The sequence below is a fragment of the Leptodactylus fuscus genome, chromosome 4, assembly GCF_031893055.1.
Source record: "Leptodactylus fuscus isolate aLepFus1 chromosome 4, aLepFus1.hap2, whole genome shotgun sequence".
Classification (NCBI taxonomy): Eukaryota; Metazoa; Chordata; class Amphibia; order Anura; family Leptodactylidae; genus Leptodactylus; species Leptodactylus fuscus.
Genome location: NC_134268.1, coordinates 23,103,161 through 23,126,210, shown reverse-complemented (window position 1 = coordinate 23,126,210; position 23,050 = coordinate 23,103,161). Strand labels below are relative to the sequence as shown.

General features: G+C 44.8%; 1 protein-coding gene across 2 annotated transcripts in view; it reads right to left on the bottom strand.

Annotated features, from left to right (window-relative positions):
- Nucleotides 1-23,050, bottom strand: part of RAD21 (RAD21 cohesin complex component) — a 273,983-nt gene that overhangs the window by 234,350 nt on the left and 16,583 nt on the right. The window contains exon 14 of one of the 2 annotated variants that reach the window (XR_012715437.1): nt 18,866-21,978. Coding sequence is in view for 1 of the 2 variants with exons in the window: in XM_075270265.1 (XP_075126366.1) it covers nt 21,787-21,978 (192 nt within the window). In the remaining variant the exon portion in view is untranslated. Of the gene's footprint in view, nt 1-17,881; nt 21,979-23,050 lie in introns of those variants that run through there. The other variant, XM_075270265.1, reaches the window with a different exon arrangement.

The window sequence follows — 23,050 nt, the reverse complement described above, 5'->3', positions numbered from 1 at the left end:
TTCACTGACCGAGGGAGTCCATCGGTGTCCGTGCATCTCGGCTAGAGGTATCAGGAAATTATTCACAAGCTGTTGGGTGAGCTGGAGTTATATTTCTATACTGTAATAGAATCCGCAGGGTTACGCTAGTTTTATACAAGTGGATTCTGCTGTGGAGTGTCCTGCGGAGACTTCAACACAGGTGTCAATCCAGGCGGACATACACAAATGAAGAACTACTTCAGAAACTTATCTAGCCCTTATCAGAGCTCCAAACCAGAAAGCTGTGCCTGGGATCAGAGACCTCATTGTGACCTGAGAACAGGTCTGTGACCTAGACAACCAGCTGTAAACACAGAGGAGAGAGATTTAGTTGTATCCGGCAAATGGAGCAAGATAGATAAAGCAAAGTATTGGGTAAAACACTGTAGTTAGCCCCAGGGGTGAACCTTCCCCTTTCGCCGCCCGAGGTGAACGACAGAAAGTCGTACCCCCCCCCCCCGAGGAGGGGGCGGAGTGGAGGGGGGCGTTGCTGAGTGGAGGGGGTGGGACTAAGCCAAGGGGCGGGGCTTAGCGGCGTTCGCAGGCAGAAAGCAGGCACGGATAGGACCTGCTCTCTGCCTGAGCGTGAGGGGAGGCTGCTGGAGCAGCGCTGCTTCAGTGGCCTCCCCAATCCACCGCTCGGTGCTAAGCCAGTCCAGGACAGCTTGTCCTGGACTGGCTTAGGTAATCAAAAATGCCGCCCTCCCTGGGGCCCTGGCATAGCGCCGCCTGAAGCGCTCGCTTCAGGTCGCCTCATGGGAGGTGCGGCACTGTCCATGAGTCGGCTCCAGATTATTGTTGTGTATGACCATGACTGTGCTGTAAAGCAGATTACTAAATGCTGTTAACAGAGCAGAGGAGAAGCTCAGGCAAGATGGCCGCCCTCATAAAAATGTATAGAAAATAGAATTTAAAAAAAAATCTACAATTAGGAAGTAAAAATTTGCGATGAATAATTAAATTAATTAAATAATTATTTAATTAATTAATTGGCGATATGTTGGTTTTAAGGCATTGCCGCTCTCCTCGTCCTTGCGTTGCGCTGCGGTTGGGGTAGTAGACTACCTCGCACATATCGTACTTGTACTTGCAGGAGATAAAGTGACTTTAGCAGTGATGCAAATCGTGAAGGGAACCTTATGACTCACAAATCTATAGGACAGGGAGAGTCGGGCGCGGAGTGACTGAGAGATAAATCAGAGCGAACTCCCGGAGATTGAGATTGACACCGACTCTGACGGAGCCTGGCAAGAAGCTTTGAAGATGTCTGAATTATAGTAAAATCAAGAGAGCGCGGGATAGTTACAATATCTCAGACTGTCAGATACTGTAACATGGACTGATAAATAGCGCAGACCAGACTGAGCGCTGGAAGGATTGCATCTGACAACAGCCCAGAGAGCGGATATAAATAGTGCGCCGGGCCGCACGCTGCCATTAGCCGCCGCCGCTCTGACTGATCATTGCTGAGTGATTACATATATGCGGTAAATGACAACGCTCGCCTCATTACATTTATATATCATTTATATACAGGCCCGCCATCCGGGGCAGAAGTAGTGCAGGCCGGGGCACGTACATTATACACCACCATAGGAGGCCCAATGTCCTCTTGTCATTGTATTTTATATAGAATGATGGATAAAATATCTGGTTGTATAAGTCATTGGGTTGGGCTCGTTTTTGGGACTGAGCTGTAGTACCAGGCACAACCACAACCACATGCATGGCACTGTGCCTGGCAGAGGTATAATTGGAAGCTTCTGGGCTCCAATGCAAAATATGTAACAGGGCCCCTATTTACCATCTGCTATCTGTAATATCTTCTTATGCTGCAGAGACGCCTTTGGGCCCCCCTGAGGCTCCAGGGCCCAGTAGTGATTGCAACCTCTGCAACCCCTATAGCTACCACCTTGGTGCCTATACATCAGAGGTGATAAGTGAATGAGTAACTGATTAGATAGCAATAGGCTCCCCTAAGGCTAGACCATCGATATTACAGTCCCTGGGAGCATCTTTAAAGGGGTTCAGGACTTATTAACTGATAACCTATCTGAAGCAGTGGCAGTACAGTCATGGCCAAAAGTTTTGAGAATGACACAAATCTTCTATTGTCACATGATCTGCTGCCCTCTGGTTTTTATGTGTGTTTGTCAGATGTTTTTATCACATACAGAAATATAATTGCAATCATATTATGAGTAACAAAAGCTTATATTGACAGTTAGAATGAGTTAATGCAGCGTTGCAATATTTGCAGTGTTGACCCTTCTTCTTCAGGACCTCTGCAATTCTCCCTGGCATGCTCTCAATCAACTTCTGGACCAAATCCTGACTGATAGCCGTCCATTCTTGCACAATCAATGCTTGCATTTTGTCAGAATTTGTAGGTTTTTGTTTGTCCACCCGTCTCTTGATGATTGACCGCAAGTTCTCAATGGGATTAAGATCTGGGGAGTTTCCGGACCATGGACCCAAAATCTCTATGTTTTGTTCCCTGAGCCATTTAGTTATGACCTTTGCTTTATGGCAAGGTGCTCCATCATGCTGGAAAAGGCATTGTTGATGGCCAAACTGCTCTTGGACGGTTGGGAGAAGTTGATCTTGGAGGACATTCTGATACCATTCTTTATTCATGGCTGTGTTTTTAGGCGACTGTGAGAGAGCCGATTCCCTTAGCTGAGAAGCAACCCCACACATGAATGGTTTCAGGATGCTTTACAGGTGGCATGAGACAAGACTCATGCTCGTCTTCTCCAAATAAGCTGTTTTCCAGATGTCCCAAACAATCTAAAAGGGGATTCATCAGAGAAAATGACTTTACCCCAGTCCTCAGCAGTCCACTCCCTGTACCTTTTGCAGAATATCAGTCAGTCCCTGATGTTTTTTCTGGAGAGAAGTGGCTTCTTTGCTGCCCTCCTTGAGACCAGGCCTTGCTCCAAGAGTCTCCTCCTCACAGTGCGTGCAGATGAACTCACACCTGCCTGCTGCCATTCCTCAGCAAGCTCTGCACTGCTGGTAGCCCGATCCCGCAGCTGAAACACTTTTAAGAGACGGTCCTGGCACTTGCTGGTCTTTCTTGGGCGCCCTGGAGCCTTTTTGCCAACAATGGAACCTCTCTCCTTCAAGTTCTTGATGATGCGATAGATTATTGACTGAGGTGCAATCTTTCTAGCTGCGATACTCTTCCCTGTTAGGCCATTTTTGTGCAGTGCAATGATGACTGCACGCGTTTCTTTAGAGATAACCATGGTTAACAGAAGAGAAACAATGATGCCAAGCACCAGCCTCCTTTTAAAGTGTCCAGTGGTGTCATTCTTACTTAATCATGACAGATTGATCTCCAGCCCTGTCCTCATCAACACCCACACCTGTGTTAATGGAGCAATCACTGAAACGATGTTAGTTGGTCCTTTTAAGGCAGGGCTGCAATGATGGTGAAATGTGTTTTGGGGGATAAAGTTCATTTTCTAGGCAAATATTGACTTTGCAAGTAATTGCTGTTAAGCTGATCACTCTTTATAACATTCTGGAATATATGCAAATTGCCATTAGGAAAACTGAAGCAGTAAAAATTTATATTTGTATCACTCTCAAAACTTTTGGCCATGACTGTACTTTCCACTTCACTGTCATGTGATGTCGTGTTCATCGGCCACATGGCGGTTTACAGCTCAGTCCCATTAGAGTGTAAGGGCTGAGCTACAATACCAAGCACGGCCACTATACTAATGTACAGCGCTGTGCTCGATCAGTCCTGAAGAGGCTGCAGGGCCCTCATGAACACTGCAGCCTAGTCTAACAGCTGATCAGCATAGGTCCCGGGTGTCAGGCACCAATCTTCAGCTGATGACCTATCTTAAGGATACGTCATAAATTATTGAACATGGAAAACTCCTTTAATAACCTCTATTGTAACAATTTTGATATGGCCTAGTGAGGTGTGAGGAGTTTTGATGTAGGTGCTGAGATCTTCACCGGTCATTGAAAAGAAGGGGCAGAGCGCTGAGGTTTGGTTGTGATCACCTCTCAGACAACAGGGGTATTGCAGGCTAAAAGGGCTTTCTGGTAAGTAGAATTTTTTTTAGGAACGACTTAGAATGGGTAAAATGGAAGCAATGCCACTTCACCGATCCCCCACAACTCCCATTCCTTCGTGGTCCCTCTCAACGACCAGAAGACTCTGCTCAGCCAATCATTCACCGAGGCGATCGATTGACTGATCATTTCCTGTTAGTTGAAAGGAAACAGGAAGTAAACAATAGCCAATGTCCCCGCCCCGAGAAAAATCACAGTGTTACCGCCCACTTGGCTAGTAGTTCCTAATTTGTATCAATATGTATCAACACTATCAGGGCTTATATCGGCGGAATGGCTGAATAGATTTGGATAAACAAAACACGGAAATGCTCAGGGTGACAGCGCCATCAGATGATGGACGCCATTGGGCTTTTCAGATCTGAAGACTGGTCCTCTTTAACCACTTCAGTACCGGGCCAATTTGTGCTCCAGGACCAGACACATTTTAGGTTTATTTTGTATGTGCGGTTTTGAGGGCTGTAACGTTTTTCTCGTATGTCCCAGTCAACTAATTTTTTTGTCTTTTTTCGGGGACACATAGGCCTTTATTTTTATGCTATTTTTATTTTCAAATGTGTTTTAATTTTTTTTTTATATCTGGGAAAATATAAACAAAATAGGAGGGAAATTGTGTCTGGTTCTCACTTTATTATTATTTTTTTATTTAATAACACAAAGTATCACTGAAAAACTTTATAAAATAGTCTTTCCTCTCCATTACGGTAATTTTTATTTTGCATGGTGTCGTCAGGGGTGGGGCTATAACCTTTAATAACGGCATTTTATTAGCGTACTATTATTTTTTTTATTATTATTATTATTTTATTTACATTTTTTTAAACTTTTTTATTCTATATATATATATATATATATATATATATATATTTTTTTTTTTTTTTTTTCAGATTGTGTCCCCATAAGGTCATAAGAGACCTTTGGGGACATCTGATGACTTTTTTTTTTTTGTTACAGAGGCTGATTTCCTCTGCAACTGGGGCTGGTACATTTAGCCTCAGTTGCAGGAGGAATACAACCTCCTGCACACTGTATACACAGTATACAGAGCTGATCTGGGTCCTGTAGGATCCAGCAGCTCTTGCAAGATGCTGCTACCGGCGGATCACGTGACCGCCGGGTCAGAGGGCGGCTGCATCATGGCCGCGCCCATAGTGCTATTGAGCGCTATATACACAGCGGTAGAGAAGGCAGGGAAGGGAATAAACCTTCCCTGCCATCTTTCTGGGAGCTCTGGCTGAAGTTACAGCCGGCTCCCAGTATCAGCAGCTGCATGATCTCCGTGCAGCTGCTGTGTTCTGATTGGACATACCGGTACGTCCTGTCAGAACAAGGCAACCACTATCCGGACGTTTATACTCTATGGGCGGTCCGGAAGTGGTTAAGTAAACAAAGATTTGACATCCCCATAGACCTGGCACAGCCCTCGTCCCGCATGGTCCTATTGACCACCTTATGATCCATACGTAGGTAATACCAATAAGAGCGGTGTGATTAGTAGCGGACATTACACCTCCGACCATTGCCAGGACTCTACTTTACAGATACATCAGTGGTTGGACATGTAATATCCTCCCTAATGAGGAAGCGGCACATTGGCCTGTTTAATGTCCATATCTCTGATATAATTGTGGACTTGCTGATGTCATTTATGTGCTTTATGTTCAATAAACTCATTTACTCCATTACCTTATCTGTTGTTCTCGGCAATGAAACGTGTTATTAAAATCCAATCGAGAATGAATGTTTCTGGGATAGGCAAGTCCTCGCTACGAGTGTGTGCGGAGAAGATATTGTGGATGTGAAGGAGCGGCTGATATATGGTGGATTCCAGGGTGTAATCTGTATCCTGCTAATGGGCTACTCAATTAACTATGTAATATAGTCAGGGAAAATGTGCACTATGTGGCGGACTGATATAGTCATGCCATACAGAGAAAAGCAAGCCGGGCATAGTTTGCTGTGTGTGTGAATTTAAAGGGATATGCCATATATATCTGATAGATTTGGGTCTGAGACCTGCACCTCTCACTAGAAAGGATTTGTCACCCCCAACCCTATTTATCCTCTCCTGTCCCAGATGACAGCTAATTCCAGGCTGCTGATGGCGGTCAAGTTTATGGACACTTCCGAGATCAATGAGATCCTATAGAAATGATATGGAGTTACGTAACCCATGTAGCCCAATGAGCACAGCTGCAAGTTACAGAATCGGATGAAACCATCTAGGGTTTAAGGGGGTCACTTGTAGAGGTAGGTGTAGATCCAAGAGGATTGGACCCCATCTACCAATGGGATTAGGGTTGAGCTGATCTTGAGATTTCAAGATCGATTTTAAAATCAGATTTCCGATCATTTTCCAGCTGATCGCGATCGTGAAATTTGCTTGATCTTTCCTGATCCCGATCGCTCAGCCCTAGTCAAGGTTTCTCTATGGGAAAAGTCACTTTTGGGGTTGAGCTGATCTTGAGATTTCAAAATCCGATTTCCAATCATTTTCCAGCCGATCGTGAAATTTGCTCGATCGCCGATCGGGATCTGATCTTTTCCGAACCCGATCGCTCAACCCTAAATGGGATGTATCAGACATTTAGGGCATATCCAGTGAATGCTACACCTAATCTAGGACACTAGACCTCGCAACGTAACCTGAACATTGGACATAACCATAACATAATTCTATTATACATTATACATCTAAACTGCCTCAAGATGATTGGCAAAAAGCGTCCAATTAAACACTGGTATTTGTGTCCAACAGTTGGCCAAAAATATCCAGCATGGCCAATCTGCCATCCGCCAGTCAAGAACAAACGTTTGTGGCATCCATGTGGCAAATGAACCGTTTCAGCCAACAATAATTTAATGTGTATGGTCAGCTTTACAGAGGGCGCTAGAGGGCCAATTTTTTTCTTACTGTAGGAGGGATCATTTTTATACTTTTTTCCCCCATGGAGCATTGCCTGTATGACTCTATACCTCAACTAGATCTCCTCAATGAGAACGAGGACACTCCAGAGATTGACTGTACCTCTATCCTTGAAGAAGTATTCTCATCTCAAGGATCATGCTCAGACTTGTAGCTTGGGCTAAGTTGCAGGTCTATTATAGAGGAGATAAGCTGTGACATCATCTATGGTCAGGAGTGGATGTAAGGATGAGGTAGTGGTGTTATCTATAGAGGTGTTATCTTCTATTGTGATATTGTTTGTGGTGTAAATGAGGTGACTGCTGCAAAGAAAACCCCTACAGAATTGGCAAGGCTTAGTGGTTGGAATGAAAATGGCAGGATATAGCACTTTTTTTTAAATATAGATTGTGACATGAAAAAAAAATAATTTTTTTTATACATTATTTGTTGACACTTTCCCTTAAAAATCAGTCCCCTTCGTCGTTGGGCTCCATAGTGGCTGCTATATCGGTTATTTTTAACCCTTTCCCGCCTATGGCATTTTTTGATTTTCGTTTTTGACTCCCCTCCTTCTAAACCCCATAACTTTTTTATTTCTCCGCTCCCAGAGCCATATGAGGTCTTAATTTTTGCGGGACAAATTTTTCTTCATGATGCCACCATTATTTATTCTGTATAATGTACTGGGAAGCTGGAAAAAATTCAGAATGGGGTGGATTTGAAGAAAAAATGCATTTCTGCGACTTTCTTATGGGCTTCAGTTTTACAGCTTTCACTGAGCAGCCAAAATGACATGTCCCCTGTATTCTGTGTTTTGGTACGGCTCCAGGGATACCAAATTTATATGGTTTTATTTACATTTCGACCCCTTAAAAAAAATCCAATACTGTGTTAAAAAATTTTTTTTCTAAAAGTCGCCATATTCCGACGGCCGTAACTTTGTTATACGTCAGTGTACGGGGATGTATAGGGCGTCTTTTTTTGCGGGCCTGGGTGTACTTTTTAGTTCTACCATTTCCGGAAAATGCTTTTGCTTTGATCATTTTTTATTCTAATTTTTATCAGAATCAAAACAGTGAAAAAATGGCGGTTTGGCACTTTTGACTATTTTTTCCCGCTACGGCGTTTACCGAACAGGAAAAATATTTTTATAGATTTATAGAGCGGGCAATTTCAGACGCGGGGATACCTAACATGTAGGTGTTTCACAGTGTTTAAGTACTTTTATATGTGTTCTAGGGAAAGGGGGGTGATTTGAATTTTTAATACTTTTATATTTTTTTTTACTTTTTTTAAATTTTTTTTTGCATTTATTAGACCCCCTAGGGGGTTGAGAAGGGGTTAAAGGGATTCTATCATTAAAATAGTATTTTTTCTGCCTACCACGTCAGAATAGCCTTAAGAAAGGCTATTCTTCTCCTACCTTTAGATGTCTTCTCCGCGCCGCCGTTCGGTGGTAATCCCAGTTTTCTTCGGTATGCAAATGAGTTCTCTCGCAGCACTGGGGACGCAGATGAGTTGAATACAATGCCGTCTGCAGACAGCTCCTTATTCAGCACTCTGCCCCCTTGTGTGCTCTGGCCCAGGAAACTGTCGGTGCGATTTGATGACATCATTCACCCGGTGCCTGCAGTTCCCTGAAGACTGCGGGAGAACAGACCACTGAGAGAGCAGCAGGGGAGCGAGGAGAGGGGAGTACCAGTGTTTTTTATGTTTGTTTGTTACCTGGAGAGTCATCAAACTGTGGGACAGATGGAGGGGAGAGGAGAGGAAAGGAGAGAAGAGAAGAGAAGAGGAGAGAAGAGAAGAGGAGAGAAGAGGAGAGAAGAGAAGAGGGGAGGAGAGAAGAGAAGAGAAGAGAAGAGGAGAGAAGAGAAGAGAAGAGGAGAGAAGAGGAGAGAAGACTAGAGGAGAGGAGAGAAGAGAAGAGAAGAGGAGAGGAGAGAAGAGAAGACTAGAGGAGAGGAGAGGAGAGAAGAGGAGAGGAGAGAAGAGGAGAGAAGAGGAGAGAAGAGAGGAGAAGAGAAGAGGAGAGAAGAGAAGACTAGAGGAGAGGAGAGAAGAGAAGACTAGAGGAGAGGAGAGAAGAGAAGACTAGAGGAGACTTCCACATCTCATTTCGGAGGAGTTAATTTGGCTCCATGAAGTTTGTTACTTTCTCCTCCAAGCAGACTAATCAGATCTCTCTCAATGGAGCGCTGAGAGAAATCGATAATGGACTTGAACTCTCGAGAGGAAAGAAACGGATTTGTCTTTTACATTTAAATAACAACAAAGGGACTGAGGAGCGAGGAACAAGACGGACTCATTAGCAGACAATGCATTTTGATGTCACACTAATCCATGACATTCAGAAGATGGGATGTCATACATATGTATGTGAGCGGGGGAGGGGGACGGAAATATCACAAGGAACGAGACGGGGCGAAAAAACGTAATTTCACATGGAACTGATCGATGACATGACAAAAGATGGGATACTGACTGGAGAGGTGAAGGCGAGGGAAAACTCCAGACAACACGAGGGGGGATTTATTCTTACTGTATGTATATAGGGGAGTAACATGGGGGCTTTAAAGGGAAAGTGTCCCCAATTTTTTTTACGTATTTATTAAAACTAGATGAAATGTATCACTTTTTTTTCTAGGCTGTTTTTTATTTTCTAATTGAAGATGTTTTTTTTAATTCTATTTCCGTACATGATTATGGGGCGGCCATCTTGCCTAAGCTTCTCTTCTGCACTGTGAACAGCATATAGTGACATGCTTTACAGCACAGTCATGGCCATAGGTAGAAATAGACAGGAGAAGACTCATTAAGGTCTATGGGAATTGGAAGCGGAGTAGAACAGTGAGCTACAATGTTTCCAGAACTCCCATTCACTTCTATTAATGGCGGAAACAGCGTCACTCAGAGCCACACTGTTAGCGTACAGCCCGACCAAAGCTGAAAGTCTTCTCAACTATGTTGTGGACGGAGACACAAAGACTGGGGAGGGGTGGTTTGGGGCAGGATGCCACCCACAGTATAATGCCCCCCTTAATTTGGCCCCATAGTATAATGCCCCCCTTGATAGGGATAGGGTGTGGGGACAAAGACTTGAGAGGGTTGGTTTGGGGCAGGATGCCACCCACAGTATAATGCCCCCCTTAATTTGGCCCCATAGTATAATGCCCCCCACTGTATATAGATACCCCCTAACTCTATAATGTTTCTGCTGCCACCACCTTGGGACCAGCTGGCGTAACATAGTAACATCACCCCTACCACCTGGCCCGCACCCGGAACCTGGGACTGTCCTGCTGGTGCCAAGATGGCTGGTAGGTATGAGAAATCCCTTTAAAGGGATTGTTCCCTATAAAAGAAAATATATTTCCGGAATTATTTGAGTTCAGTTTTGAGGGGGTCCTCAGTTCAGGCTCCTCATCTCTTGACCAGAATGTGAGAGGTAAGAAAGAGCGTCCCTATCTCTGGAGGACCTGTCCCATCCCACATCACACAGATAACCTATTGATTTGAGTGGGTGCGGTGTAATACTTATTTCCTCCTGTGGCGGTGCTGCAGGGAAACTGAACACTTATTGTCAGGTTTTCCCACAGACCATTGCTTGGGAACACTTTGCAATCGGGTTATTGTCAAGGGGAAGGATTGGAAGAACAATCAAAAAATTGTAACAAATTGATACAAAAAGTATAAAAATCCTATAGGTTTCCGCTATACAGATTAACCCTTTAAGGGCACAATCGGTGTTGCAATTGGACATAGACTTCACGCATAAATTCCAGTAAGCAGGAACACTTCTGGCTCTGCTACATCCAGGTTAAGAGGTTTTGTGCACTTGAATAGAAATCTTCATCATTGGCATGAACGCATAATATTAGTCGCTGACCCTGAAGAATTGCTGAGCTGACTCCTGTCTATAATAAAGGAGTCGGTGACTACATGGTTCACTGAGGAGCCTTCACAGATATGGAGGGAATATTTATTCTGCCGCATCCTGGCACGCCGCGGTCCAGACAGGTTTATTTTGTAGTCACGGACTTGCTCCGCTGCCGGTGTATAAATTGTCATCTCTAAACATTGCCCTTTAGATCTGGGATTTACAATGACAGCCGTGAGAATCCCTCGGGGGCGTTTTATCATCGCCGTCTTTCTCCAGTTAAAAATGGACGGCTATCAGAGTCCGCGACATAAAATCCGATCCCACCAACATCTTACAGACATAACTCCTGTATACAATATCATTACAGATCCATACTTACTAACACTGGTAATACAGCAACATTTCACAGGAAGGTGTTGTCAAAAATTGTCTAGTTTTTAAGCAAAGTTTTTCGGTGAAATTTTTTAAAGAATTTTTCTTATTTTTAATTTTGCGACGATCTATCTATCTATTTCCTATCTATCTATCTATCTATCTATCTATCTATCTATCTATCTATCTATCATCTATCTATCTTCTATCTATCTCCTATCTATCTATCTCCCTATCTATCTATCTATCTATCTATCTATCTCCTATCTATCTATCTACCACCTATCTATCTATCTATCTATCTATCTATCATCTATCTATCTATCTATCTATCTATCTATCTATCTATCTATCATCTATCTATCTATCTATCTATCTATCTATCTATCTATCTATCTATCCATCATCTATCCATCATCTATCTATCTTCTATCTATCTATCTATCTATCTATCTATCTATCTATCTATCTATCTATCTATCTATCTATCTATCTATCTATCTCCTATCTATCTATCTATCTATCTATCTATCTATCTCCTATCTATCTATCTACCACCTATCTATCTATCTATCTATCTATCTATCTATCTATCTATCTATCAATCATCTATCTATCTATCTATCTATCTATCTATCTATCTATCTATCTATCTCCCTATCTCCCTATCTATCTATCTATCTATCTATCTATCTATCTATCTATCTATCTCTCTATCTATCTATCTATCTATCTATCTCCTATCTATCTATCTATCTATCACCTATCTATCTATCTATCTATCTATCTATCTATCTATCATCTATCTATCTATCTATCTATCTATCTATCTCTTTATCTCCTATCTATCTATCTATCTATCTATCTATCTATCTATCTATCTATATCAGGGACGTAACTAGCATTGGGCTCCATAGCAAATTTTTGACTTGCCCCCCCCCCCCACAAGATATAGCGCCCCCTTTCCTGGCCCCCACATAGTATAATTCCCCCATTTACACACACTATAATGTCCCAAAGTGGCCTCCAGATATAATGTCCCATAGCAGTCCCTGTACAAAGTATAATGTCCTATAGTGGCCCCTCCACACAGTATAATGTTTCATAGTGGCCCCTATGGAATCTTTTTTTTCTACATAGCTATATATATTTTTTTTTAAGTACTATATTCTGCAATTTTCACGCTGGCCACTAAGCCTAATAATTTGGCAATTCTGTAGGGGTTTTCTTTGGAGCAATCACCTCATTTACATTACCGACAGGTGTACAATAGAAGATAACCCCTCAGTAGATATCACCACTGATCAATCATTACATCCAGGGGCGTACCTAGAGTGTTAGCAGCGGTAGCATCTGACACAGGGCCCTGAACATTAGGAGCCCGGCGAGTAACTCCAGCAGGTAAAGGGCCCTATTTACTTACCCCCCTTACTCCTGCTCACAGTCACTGGTGCTTCTCCTTTTGCGGAGCGGCTGTGAGCAGGAGAGGGTATTGGTATGTAAGGTCGCTGGCCCGCAAACTCCACTATCATTATATTCGGGGGGTCTTTTCAGACCCTGAAATATAATGATCGGAGGGCTAGGAGAGGTGAGGGAACATAAAAAACGCTGTTACTTACCTCTTCTGGGCTCCGGAAGGTTTCAGGTCTATTTGGTGAAGCCAGGTCATAATGCATCACAACGCAGGCGCGGCTGAAGTGACATCTCTTCTAACATTGAAGATGGCCAACATCAGTGGGGAATGCGCTGGAGCCCAAGAGAGGTAAGTAACAAGTGTTTTATATGTTTGTATCCTCCCCTGGGTCTCCTCCATTCATTATACTCTGGGGTGTGAAAAGACCCCAGAGTATAATAATTGTTCATGGGTGTCCACAATGGCGCACAATACTGTGTACAGGGGCCACTATGGGGCATAATACTGTGTTCGGGGCCACTATGGGGCATAATACTGTGTGCAGGGGCCACTATGGGGCAAAATACTGTGTGCAGGGGCCACTATGGGGCATAATACTGTGTGCAGGGGCCACTATGGGGCAAAATACTGTGTGCAGGGGCCACTATGGGGCAAAATACTGTGTGCAGGGGCCACTATGGGGCATAATACTGTGTGCAGGGGCCACTATGGGGCATAATACTGTGTGCAGGGGCCGCTATGGGACATAATACTGTGTGCAGGAGCCACTATGGGGCATAATACTGTGTGCAGGGGCCACTATGGGGCATAATACTGTGTGCAGGGGCCGCTATGGGACATAATACTGTGTGGAGGAGCCACTATGGGACATAATACTGTGTGCAGGAGCCACTATGGGGCATAATACTGTGTGCAGGGGCCACTATGGGGCATAATACTGTGTGCAGGGGCCACTATGGGGCATAATACTGTGTGCAGGGGCCGCTATGGGACATAATACTGTGTGCAGGAGCCACTATGGGGCATAATACTGTGTGCAGGAATGCGGTTTGTGCGTCCGCAGGGGTCGGTCGGTCGGTCGGTCAAGGGGGGGGGGGGGGGGTCATGTCAAAAGCTCGCTTTGGGGTCCTGCTATTCCTATTGCTATTCCTACGCCACAGCTCCAGTCTATTGTTGCCTATGGCTATGACTGTGCTGTAAAGCATATCACCTAAATGCTGTGAACAGGAGAAGCTCAGGCAGGACGGCCGCCCCATAATCAGAAAATACAGAAAATAAAAAATAATAAAATCTACAATCAATTGGTATTTCGGTGGTTCCCTGATGGGATGTCCATTGGTAGTTCGGTGGTTCCCTGATGAGATGTCCATTGGTAGTTCGGTGGTTCCCTGATGGGATGTCCATTGGTAGTTCGGTGGTTCCCTGATGAGATGTCCATTGGTAGTTCGGTGGTTCCCTGATGAGCTGTCCATTGGTAGTTCGGTGGTTCCCTGATGAGATGTCCATTGGTAGTTCGGTGGTTCCCTGATGAGATGTCCATTGGTAGTTCGGTGGTTCCCTGATGAGCTGTCCATTGGTAGTTCGGTGGTTCCCTGATGAGATGTCCATTGGTAGTGGTTCCCTGATGAGATGTCCATTGGTAGTTCGGTGGTTCCCTGATGAGCTGTCCATTGGTAGTTCGGTGGTTCCCTGATGAGATGTCCATTGGTAGTTCGGTGGTTCCCTGATGAGATGTCCATTAGTAGTTCGGTGGTTCCCTGATGAGATGCCCATTGGTAGTTCGGTGGTTCCCTGATGAAATGTCCATTGGTAGTTCGGTGGTTCCCTGATGAGATGCCCATTGGTAGTTCGGTGGTTCCCTGATGAGATGCCCATTGGTAGTGGTTCCCTGATGAGATGTCCATTGGTAGTTCGGTGGTTCCCTGATGAGCTGTCCATTGGTAGTTCGGTGGTTCCCTGATGAGATGTCCATTGGTAGTTCGGTGGTTCCCTGATGAGATGTCCATTGGTAGTTCGGTGGTTCCCCGATGAGATGCCCATTGGTAGTTCGGTGGTTCCCTGATGAGATGTCCATTGGTAGTCCGGTGGTCCCCTGCCACTTCTTGTCTGATTTCACTTCTACGATTTGTGACCATGTAAGGAAAGACCATCAAGGAATGACTAGTGAGTACGGGTCCCACATCTTGGAACATCACCTGTTGGGAAAATGGGGTTCCCTGAATCCAATTCCTCCTGGTGAGAAGGTCTTTGGCAGTCCGGTGGTCCCCTGCCACTTCTTGTCTGATTTCACTTTTACTATCTGTGACCATGTAAGGAAAGCCCATCAAGGAACCACAGAATGGACTTGACCGATGCTGTAGAAGTTGTGGAAGGTGAGTATACGTAGTGGTAGACTGACAAATGAGAGAGCCCATGAGCCGGGAACCCAAGAGTGTTTGGAGATTTGTTGGAACTTATGACTATATTAAGAGCATAACTTTGCTTTTTCACACTTTTTGCCACTCTTACAGGTTTTTCTTCATCGGTTCTTCTTTACAAAAATGGAGATGAGCGTAGCTGGACAAAAAGAGGCATCGCATGAGTTCAGCCGCAGTGCGAGCCGCCTCTGTGGGGATTCTGTGGTGTCTCGGAGGTTGGAGCTGATGAACGTCTTTGAAGGGAACACGAATTCTACAATCTCATCCTCCTCATAATCACGCTCGGCATAATGGGAACGATATGGAAATGTTCTGATCCTGACCGTGCATAAAATGTCACATTTAATAGAAGAGCCGCTGTTCAGGTGGAGGATATAATATTACCAGGAGAGGAAGAACTGCTTACGAGTCTTCTCATGCAATAGGGAGATGGGAATCATTAAAATGGCCACGGTAGCCATGTATAATTTATTATTGATAGCGGATGAGCAAATCAGATTTGACCTAAATTTTGGACTTGAAACCTTTGGGTCTGCCACCCATGAATCAGTATTATACACTTGGGGTTTCCTTAGACCCCCGAATAGGATAAGCAGAGGTGCAGATTAATAAACAAATCATATTCACCTTTCCTCAGCTCTACTGGATGACGTCAAAGGCCCCCATTGGACCGCTGAGGCCTCAGACAACAAAGTAAACATGTGCCCCCCTACTACCTTCATTGTGGATCCCATTCTTCTCATCAGTGACTGCCACCGATCAGCCACTTATCCCTTGGCAGGGATCAGTATTATTTGTGGGACAACAGTTTCTAGACATTGCTGTGAGTTCCAACTGGGAGAGGAGGAAGAGCTGCATCAACAGCTTGGCCAGTGATATGAACATAATAGGACATCATACCATCTGTATGGTGGCCCGAACATCTTGACCTCCTCTGGTTCTACTGAGCTGGACTATGCTGGATAATGTTGCATTGGGTTTACACCGCCTATAGATATGCATTATATAAGGGATGTATTTGGTATATTGCAGGATATTCTATAGAAGATGTGATAATGTGACATCCAGTGCAGAATTACAGACATTTCACTCTTGCACTTCAGGACATCATTCACACAGAGCTGCTAGATTTCCTGCAAGGGATTGGACTGGCAAGACTGCAAAGTAAGGCGTCTTCAGATATCCTTTACTTGGCAGGAAACTCTATATCAATGTCAGGCTGCAGATGCCTCCGGCTCCTAGATAGGAACAAGTCCATCTTATCTAATATACAACTTGTATTTCTTACCATCTGAAGGGAATTTGGGATTTGGCACAAAGCTAGATCGGATTAGGAACAGAACGACAAGGTTTATCTTACGGAGGGAGGGAAGGAGGCGCTCCATAACGGAGAAGTTACTCTGCGGCCCGGCCGTCTCAGGTGGGTGAACTGGGACTTGTCTCGAGTTTTTGATCAGGTAAAGTCACAGGCTAGGCCATAGAATCCAAGGTGATCAGGGCATCACGGTGGCTCAGTGGTTAGCACTGCAGCCTTGCAGCACTGGAGTCCTGGGTTTGAATCCCGCCAGGAACAACATCTGCAAGGAGTTTGTATGTTCTCCCCGTGTTTGCGTGGATTTCCTCCCATTCTACAAAGACATACTGATAGGGGAAAAAAAAAAAAAAAAATCGGGGGAATGCAGCAGCTACTGGAAAACTTCAAAAATTAAAATGGTTGGAGTTTTTGGGTGCGGTAGTTGCTGGGGAAGGGGAGGGGGTGTTTTGGTTGTCTGTCTGCCCCTTTCCTGAGCTTGAGGACTTTTTTTTCTCCCACTTGGAGTTCAGCCTGGCTGACTATAGGGTATCTGCAGTGCTCCTATTAACCCCTTCCTGATGGCACAGGAGCACTGCAGGTCCCCTATATTCAGTAGACCGGGCACTGTCAGACACAGGGAGACCTAATGTATTTGTGTGTCACAGTCATTTTCTACTTTTATATGTATTCTAGGGAAAGGAGCGATTTACAACTTTTATTTTTGATATTTTTTTTTAAAGCTTTTTTTCCCCATTATTTTATGGGAGATTCTATACATTACTATTGTGGCTGGTCATAGGAACCCCCCATCCTTCCCACACACACACAAAAAAAATAATTTTTTTTTGCCTGACTCGAGCATAAGCCAAGGGGGCCTTTTTCAGCACAAAAACTGGGCTGAAAAATTCGGCTTATACTCGCGTATATACGGTATTTTAAAGGGACCCTATCACTGGATACCCTTTTTTTCTAACACGTAGGAATAGCCTTAAGAAAGGCTATTCGTCTCCTATCTTTAGATGTCTTCTCCGCGCCGCCGTTCCGTAGAAACAGTTTTCTTCAGTATGCAAATGAGTTCTCTCGTAGCACTGGGGGCGGTCCTAGCACTCAAACAGCACTGGGGGCATCTCCAATGCTGTGAGAGAAATCTATCTTTCTTCTGGAACGCCCTCTCCCTGTGTTGTATTCCATCCTGGGTTTCAGTCTTCTAGGTCTCAGACAGAGCCAACTGCGCATGCCCGGGCCACAAGAAAATGGCCGCTTACACAGTAAACTGGGGTTAGCAGCCATTTTCTTTTGGCCCGGGCATGCGCAGTCGGCTCAGACCGAGGCCTAGAAGATTGAAACCCAGGACGGAAGAAGACACAGGGAGAGGGCGTTCCGTAGAAATCAGAGTCTTCTTCAGTATGCAAATGAGTTCTCTTGCAGTGCTTCACCCAAGACGCTTCTCCGAAGAAAACCAAACACACAGGGCTAAAGATTCTCCAGGCTTTTATTAGAAAAGTTATACATAACACAGCATATCAACTATATCCATGAACAATTATCCTCAAGAAGCAACAAAAACCGACAAAATGTGAAACAAGTAACAAGATTCATCTCTAGAATTAGAACATCCATGTTATCTACAATCTCTTTATACAAAGGGGAGGGGGTTCCGAGGCACGTCAAATAGAAAAGAGCCAAGCGTGCTTAAAGCTTTGATTTTTACATCATGGTGGGCCAGGAAACTGCGACAAATTCTTAAATTATTTGCAATTACGGTCATATTTTTGAGGGTGGGGGTGTAAAAACATAGTACAACTTTTGCAAAAATAACAACTACACATAATGGGGTAAAATTAAGGTGAATCTCCATTTAACAAAAGTGATAAAGTTGGATAGAGGTCCAATCCCCCGGCCTAGACATATAGGAACTATAGGATAAAACTCTGGTTGTCTGCAGCCACCACTAGAGGGAGCTCATGAGCTTACAGAATACTGAAAACAAGCAGAATGATTCCGGAGCTCCCTCTAGTGGTGGCCGCAAAATGATAAATTTCACAAGGCTGAGGATTTGGAGCTCCAGCTGCTATAGTTATATCATAATATCATTTCAGACGCAACCGTGTACCAGGATGGAGATTCACTTTAAAGTGTCATGTCTTCCGGCTCAGGGTCATGTTTAAGAGGGCACTTTTCCCCCGTCCACCTCAAATAGATTATGTGATAATCTTGCAGAAATTAAGTAGGATCTCTAACCCGTGGCTCTGCACCTGACGTGATACTACAACTTCCAGCATGCCAAGAGCCTGCAGCTGTCCGGGTATGCTGGGTGTTGTAGTAGGGAGTCAGATTAGAGACCAGGAACGCAAACGAAACCTACAGACACCAGATATTGGCTTGTGCATTGTATAAACTAAACAGGAGTGTGCAGTATTAATGGAGGAAGTGTGCGAGTATATATATATAGCAGTACAGACATTATAAAGGAGTATATAGCAGTAATGTCCAGCAGGACCGTACACATGATGGCTACACAGACAATATGGCTGATTGATTCTACCCAAAGATTAACTACAAACTTTCCTGATCATTTTAGAACCTCTAGTCCCTCCTTTATCCCTCCTGGAAATGTATGACTAAATAGTGACCAGTAATATCCCGCTGTCACTGGAAACATTTCCAGGAAGAACAACAAAGTAACAGCACAATGATAAGTAACTACTCCATGTCATGGTTACAGGTGGAGTTCCTTCTACAAGGGGTGTCCCACCATAGTCCAAATTAGGGCATATGGATTTATATTGTAGGTATGGGGCCCTCTATGGGCCAGAACAGAGGGAAAACAGTTTCTATAGGGCCAGGCTAAGGTGACCCCTGGCAAATTCCAGGAGTGCTTGGGGGCGCTGTCTAGTGAAAACCCTTTAAAGGGGTTGTCCAGTCCCAAATGGAGTTTTCATATCATCCACAGGAAAGGTCATCAATGTAATCTATGGGGGGTTGGACACCTGGACCTGGTATAGTACTGCACCCAGCACCCCTCATTGATTTTAGTGGGACCCAGGTAATATAGCGCCACCTATCCTAAGCGACTTACAGGAGAACGTACATAATTGGAGGAGCCAACATTAGCCAAGCGGTAGCCATGATACTAAACTGTACCCGGTCACACAGAACACGTCGGAGTTAGAACCATTACTATGAATCCTATAAGGCATTCACGGCTGGAGGGCGCGACCTGTCCCCCCCCCTCCTACAAGCCCAGAATCCACTTCTAGAACACAAGGAAGAGATTTTACAAGACACTTCTGTAACAAGTGAAAAATTACAAAAAGGCGGCAGAAATGTATTTATTTATTTAATGCCTTAAAATACTAAAATGTTATTATTTACAGGAATATTTTACATTTACTACTATAAAAGTAGAATAAAAGCCAAGAAAAAAAAACAAAAAACCAAAGGCAAAAAAACCCAAAAAGACCATAAAGACACTGCCATGTATGGGGCTGCCATATTATGGGTTGGGAACCCAATCAAAAAGGCGGACACTGCGCAGATCTCCACACCAGGGTCCGTGTGGTCTCATCACTGGGGTCCTACTTTTGAGACCCCATATGGGGATCCAATTTCCTCGGCTTATAGGGGTTTTCTAGGACCTATTTATTGATGGCCGATCCTTAGGATAGCTTGTCAGTATATAACTGGTAGGGGGTTAGCCCCCCCGGTCCCCCTGCTGATCAGCTGTCTGAATGACAACCAAGCACAGCGCTGTGCCTATCATAGGGGCTGTGCTTGGTAGTCATTCAGCCAGCTGATCAGCAGGGGGACCCGGGGGGCAGACCCCCCTACCAGTTATATACTGACAAACTATCTTAAGGATCGGCCATCAAGAAATAGGTCCATAATCATTCACTTGTAGGGGAACGATCTGCTGCCGTACCATGTGACCGATAAATGTGATGTCATCAGCACTGGGAAGAGGCCGCAGTCTCTTCAAAGAGCTGATCTGTGGGAGTCCTAAGCGTCAGACCCCACCTATTCAATACTGATCACTCATCCTAAAGGATAGGCTATCAATATGTAAAATGAATGCACACTACAATACCGCTCACCTGGATAGGATCGCTGTATCAGTAGGTCCTTAAAGGGATTTTACATCCCAGTGAATGGACACCAACATGTAAGACCCCGCAGCTGCAGTTATTAGAAGACCGTTATTAGAAGACCACAAATGTATAGGAGTGTCCCCGAAATGTAGGGTTATATATATACACACACACAGGTTATCCCCCAAAAAATCCACTGTGCAATCCCACTGAGCACAGACCACTTATCATAAAACCAGTAAGTGAACCCGGTGAACAAAACTGAAGACCCCAGGACTAGTCACACCAGCCTGGCATGGACACTGCAATCCAAAAGAAGGCAGGAAACCTCTGCAAATTTCAACCAGCTCCGTTCATCCTCTAATAGGCGCGGTTCCTCTGGTGTCAGCACGGTCAGAAGTTCTCTAGCCCCCGCCGTCCCTGAACCATCAAGGCTGTTCATTTTGGTGCCCGACTAGACTCCCTAATGTCAAGTGGGTGGTGTCAGGCGAGGGGGCTGCATGATTCTGAGCCATCTGATCGGAGCCTTGTTAGCCCCACCCACTTGACACCAAAATAGTGTTCACTCAGACACAGCGGGGGCCGGAGGAAAAATTCCAACCGGTGGAGTGGCGCCTATTAAAGAATGAAGAAAACTGGAGATGGCGGAAGGATCTCTCTTTAGAAAAACATGGCAGAACTTTTTGCAAAAACAGCGCCACACCTGCCCATAGGTTATGTCCGGTATTGCAGCTTGGCTCGATGGAAGGAAACAGGGCTGAGCTGCAATACCACACAGATGTGGTGGTGTTTTTGGAAGACAGCGGCCATGTTTTTCTACATCTAAGCAACCAAAAATAATGAAGGGGGTAGGTTTATTTATTAATACCATTTTTCTGCTGCAAAAGGTCAAACACGAGGCAGACGAGTTATGTGAGGTGGATGATGTAGATGTTCGGCGTGTCGATCAATACTGCACACCCCTGTCCTCAGCATTTCCTCACTGCCACTAAAATATAGAAGATCACATTCACCCATCCACACGTAAAACCCATAAAAATAGATGTTACATTAAAGGAAAAACCAATAATAAAGGGGACAAACTTTGTACATATTAAACCAGCCAAAAACCAATAATAGAATAGCCAGGGGGGGGGGGGGGGGGAGGGGGGTGAGTTCCCCGACGTGACCTGGTGCTGACCGGCATGGAGTTCGGGGAAGCCTTTTTATTACACCGCTCTGCCATGCGAGCTCCAGCGTACAGGTTCGTACAGGGGGTGAAGTCGCTTGCTTTGGCGGCTGCCGAAGGGAATTACACCACGTGAAATCTTGGTCCTGGCGTGGCAATGATGTCGCTGTAGGGCTCCACCTGGGTAAGTTCAATCGCCTGTTGCTTTTTAAGGACGAGGAAGCTGTAGAACTTGGCGGCGGCCTGCTTCCGGTTGGTGTTTCGACACAGGTCGAGCAAACTGATGGACTCTGCGCCTGTTCTGGCGAGGACTCTCTGAAAACGGGAAGGGTGAGACAATGATGTTAATGGCAAAAGAGATAGAAACGGAAACATCCGCTGAATACTTTAGGGTAAGTTCACACGGGGTTTTTTGGATCGGAACGTGAGGCGGAGGCCGCCTCAGTTTCCGGCTCCGAAATACAGGTAACTGCGACTGGATGCCGATGCACCAACATCCAGGCGCGCACTCCACTCCGGATTAGGCCCAAATGAATGGGTCTGGTCGGGAGTGTCTTCAGGTGGATGTCACGAGGAGAGTCCGCCTGAAAGAATGAGCATGTCGCTTCTTTTTCCAGGAGCCGGAACGAAATGAACTGATCAGTTCCGTTTCAATGGGAGCCGTCTTTTGGTTCAGGATTTTGAGGCGGGTATGGCCTCAAAATCCTGACCAAAAAACTCCATGTGAACTTACCCTTCTAGAGGACCAGGTTTAATATGGCCGGTGACCATAAGGGGATCTTCACCTAGTAAGGCCTTGTAGCAGACATGGGCCCATTTACACAACCATGTGCGAGTTGGGGGCAGAGTTTCTCGGAACGCAGTCTGATGACATCCCGTGATACATTCACTTCTGGCATCAAAACCAGTTCCTGCACTGCTGGCCGTGTATAATAAGAGCCAGAATATGGCAGAGGTCTGACAACTGGACCCCACACCAATCTGCCTGGCCAAAGCTGTATACAGTGTACATCCCAGTGAATGGCGGCAGCAGAGTTGCACTTCTGGGCACTACCTGTATACAGCTTTGGTTAAATGGGATTGATTAACCAAAGGAGAAAAAAAAAAAAAAAAAAAATGTATAAAGAGAAATGGGATTTGTTGTGAAATACCTTATTTGTGCCAAAACGGCAGATGCGGCGAGGCACAAAAACCTGCGAAACTGCACATGACACAGATGTTCACAGTGTTGTGCTGAAACTGCAGAGTACCCCCCTCTCCCATTTCTGGAGCCACCTGTAGACTGTACGAGCCCGCCGTGGCAACATCACTATATTAATAAGCTGTGAATATCAAATAGATCCCATAATCCATAGAAATTTAATAATTTACATGTGCAGCTTTGTAA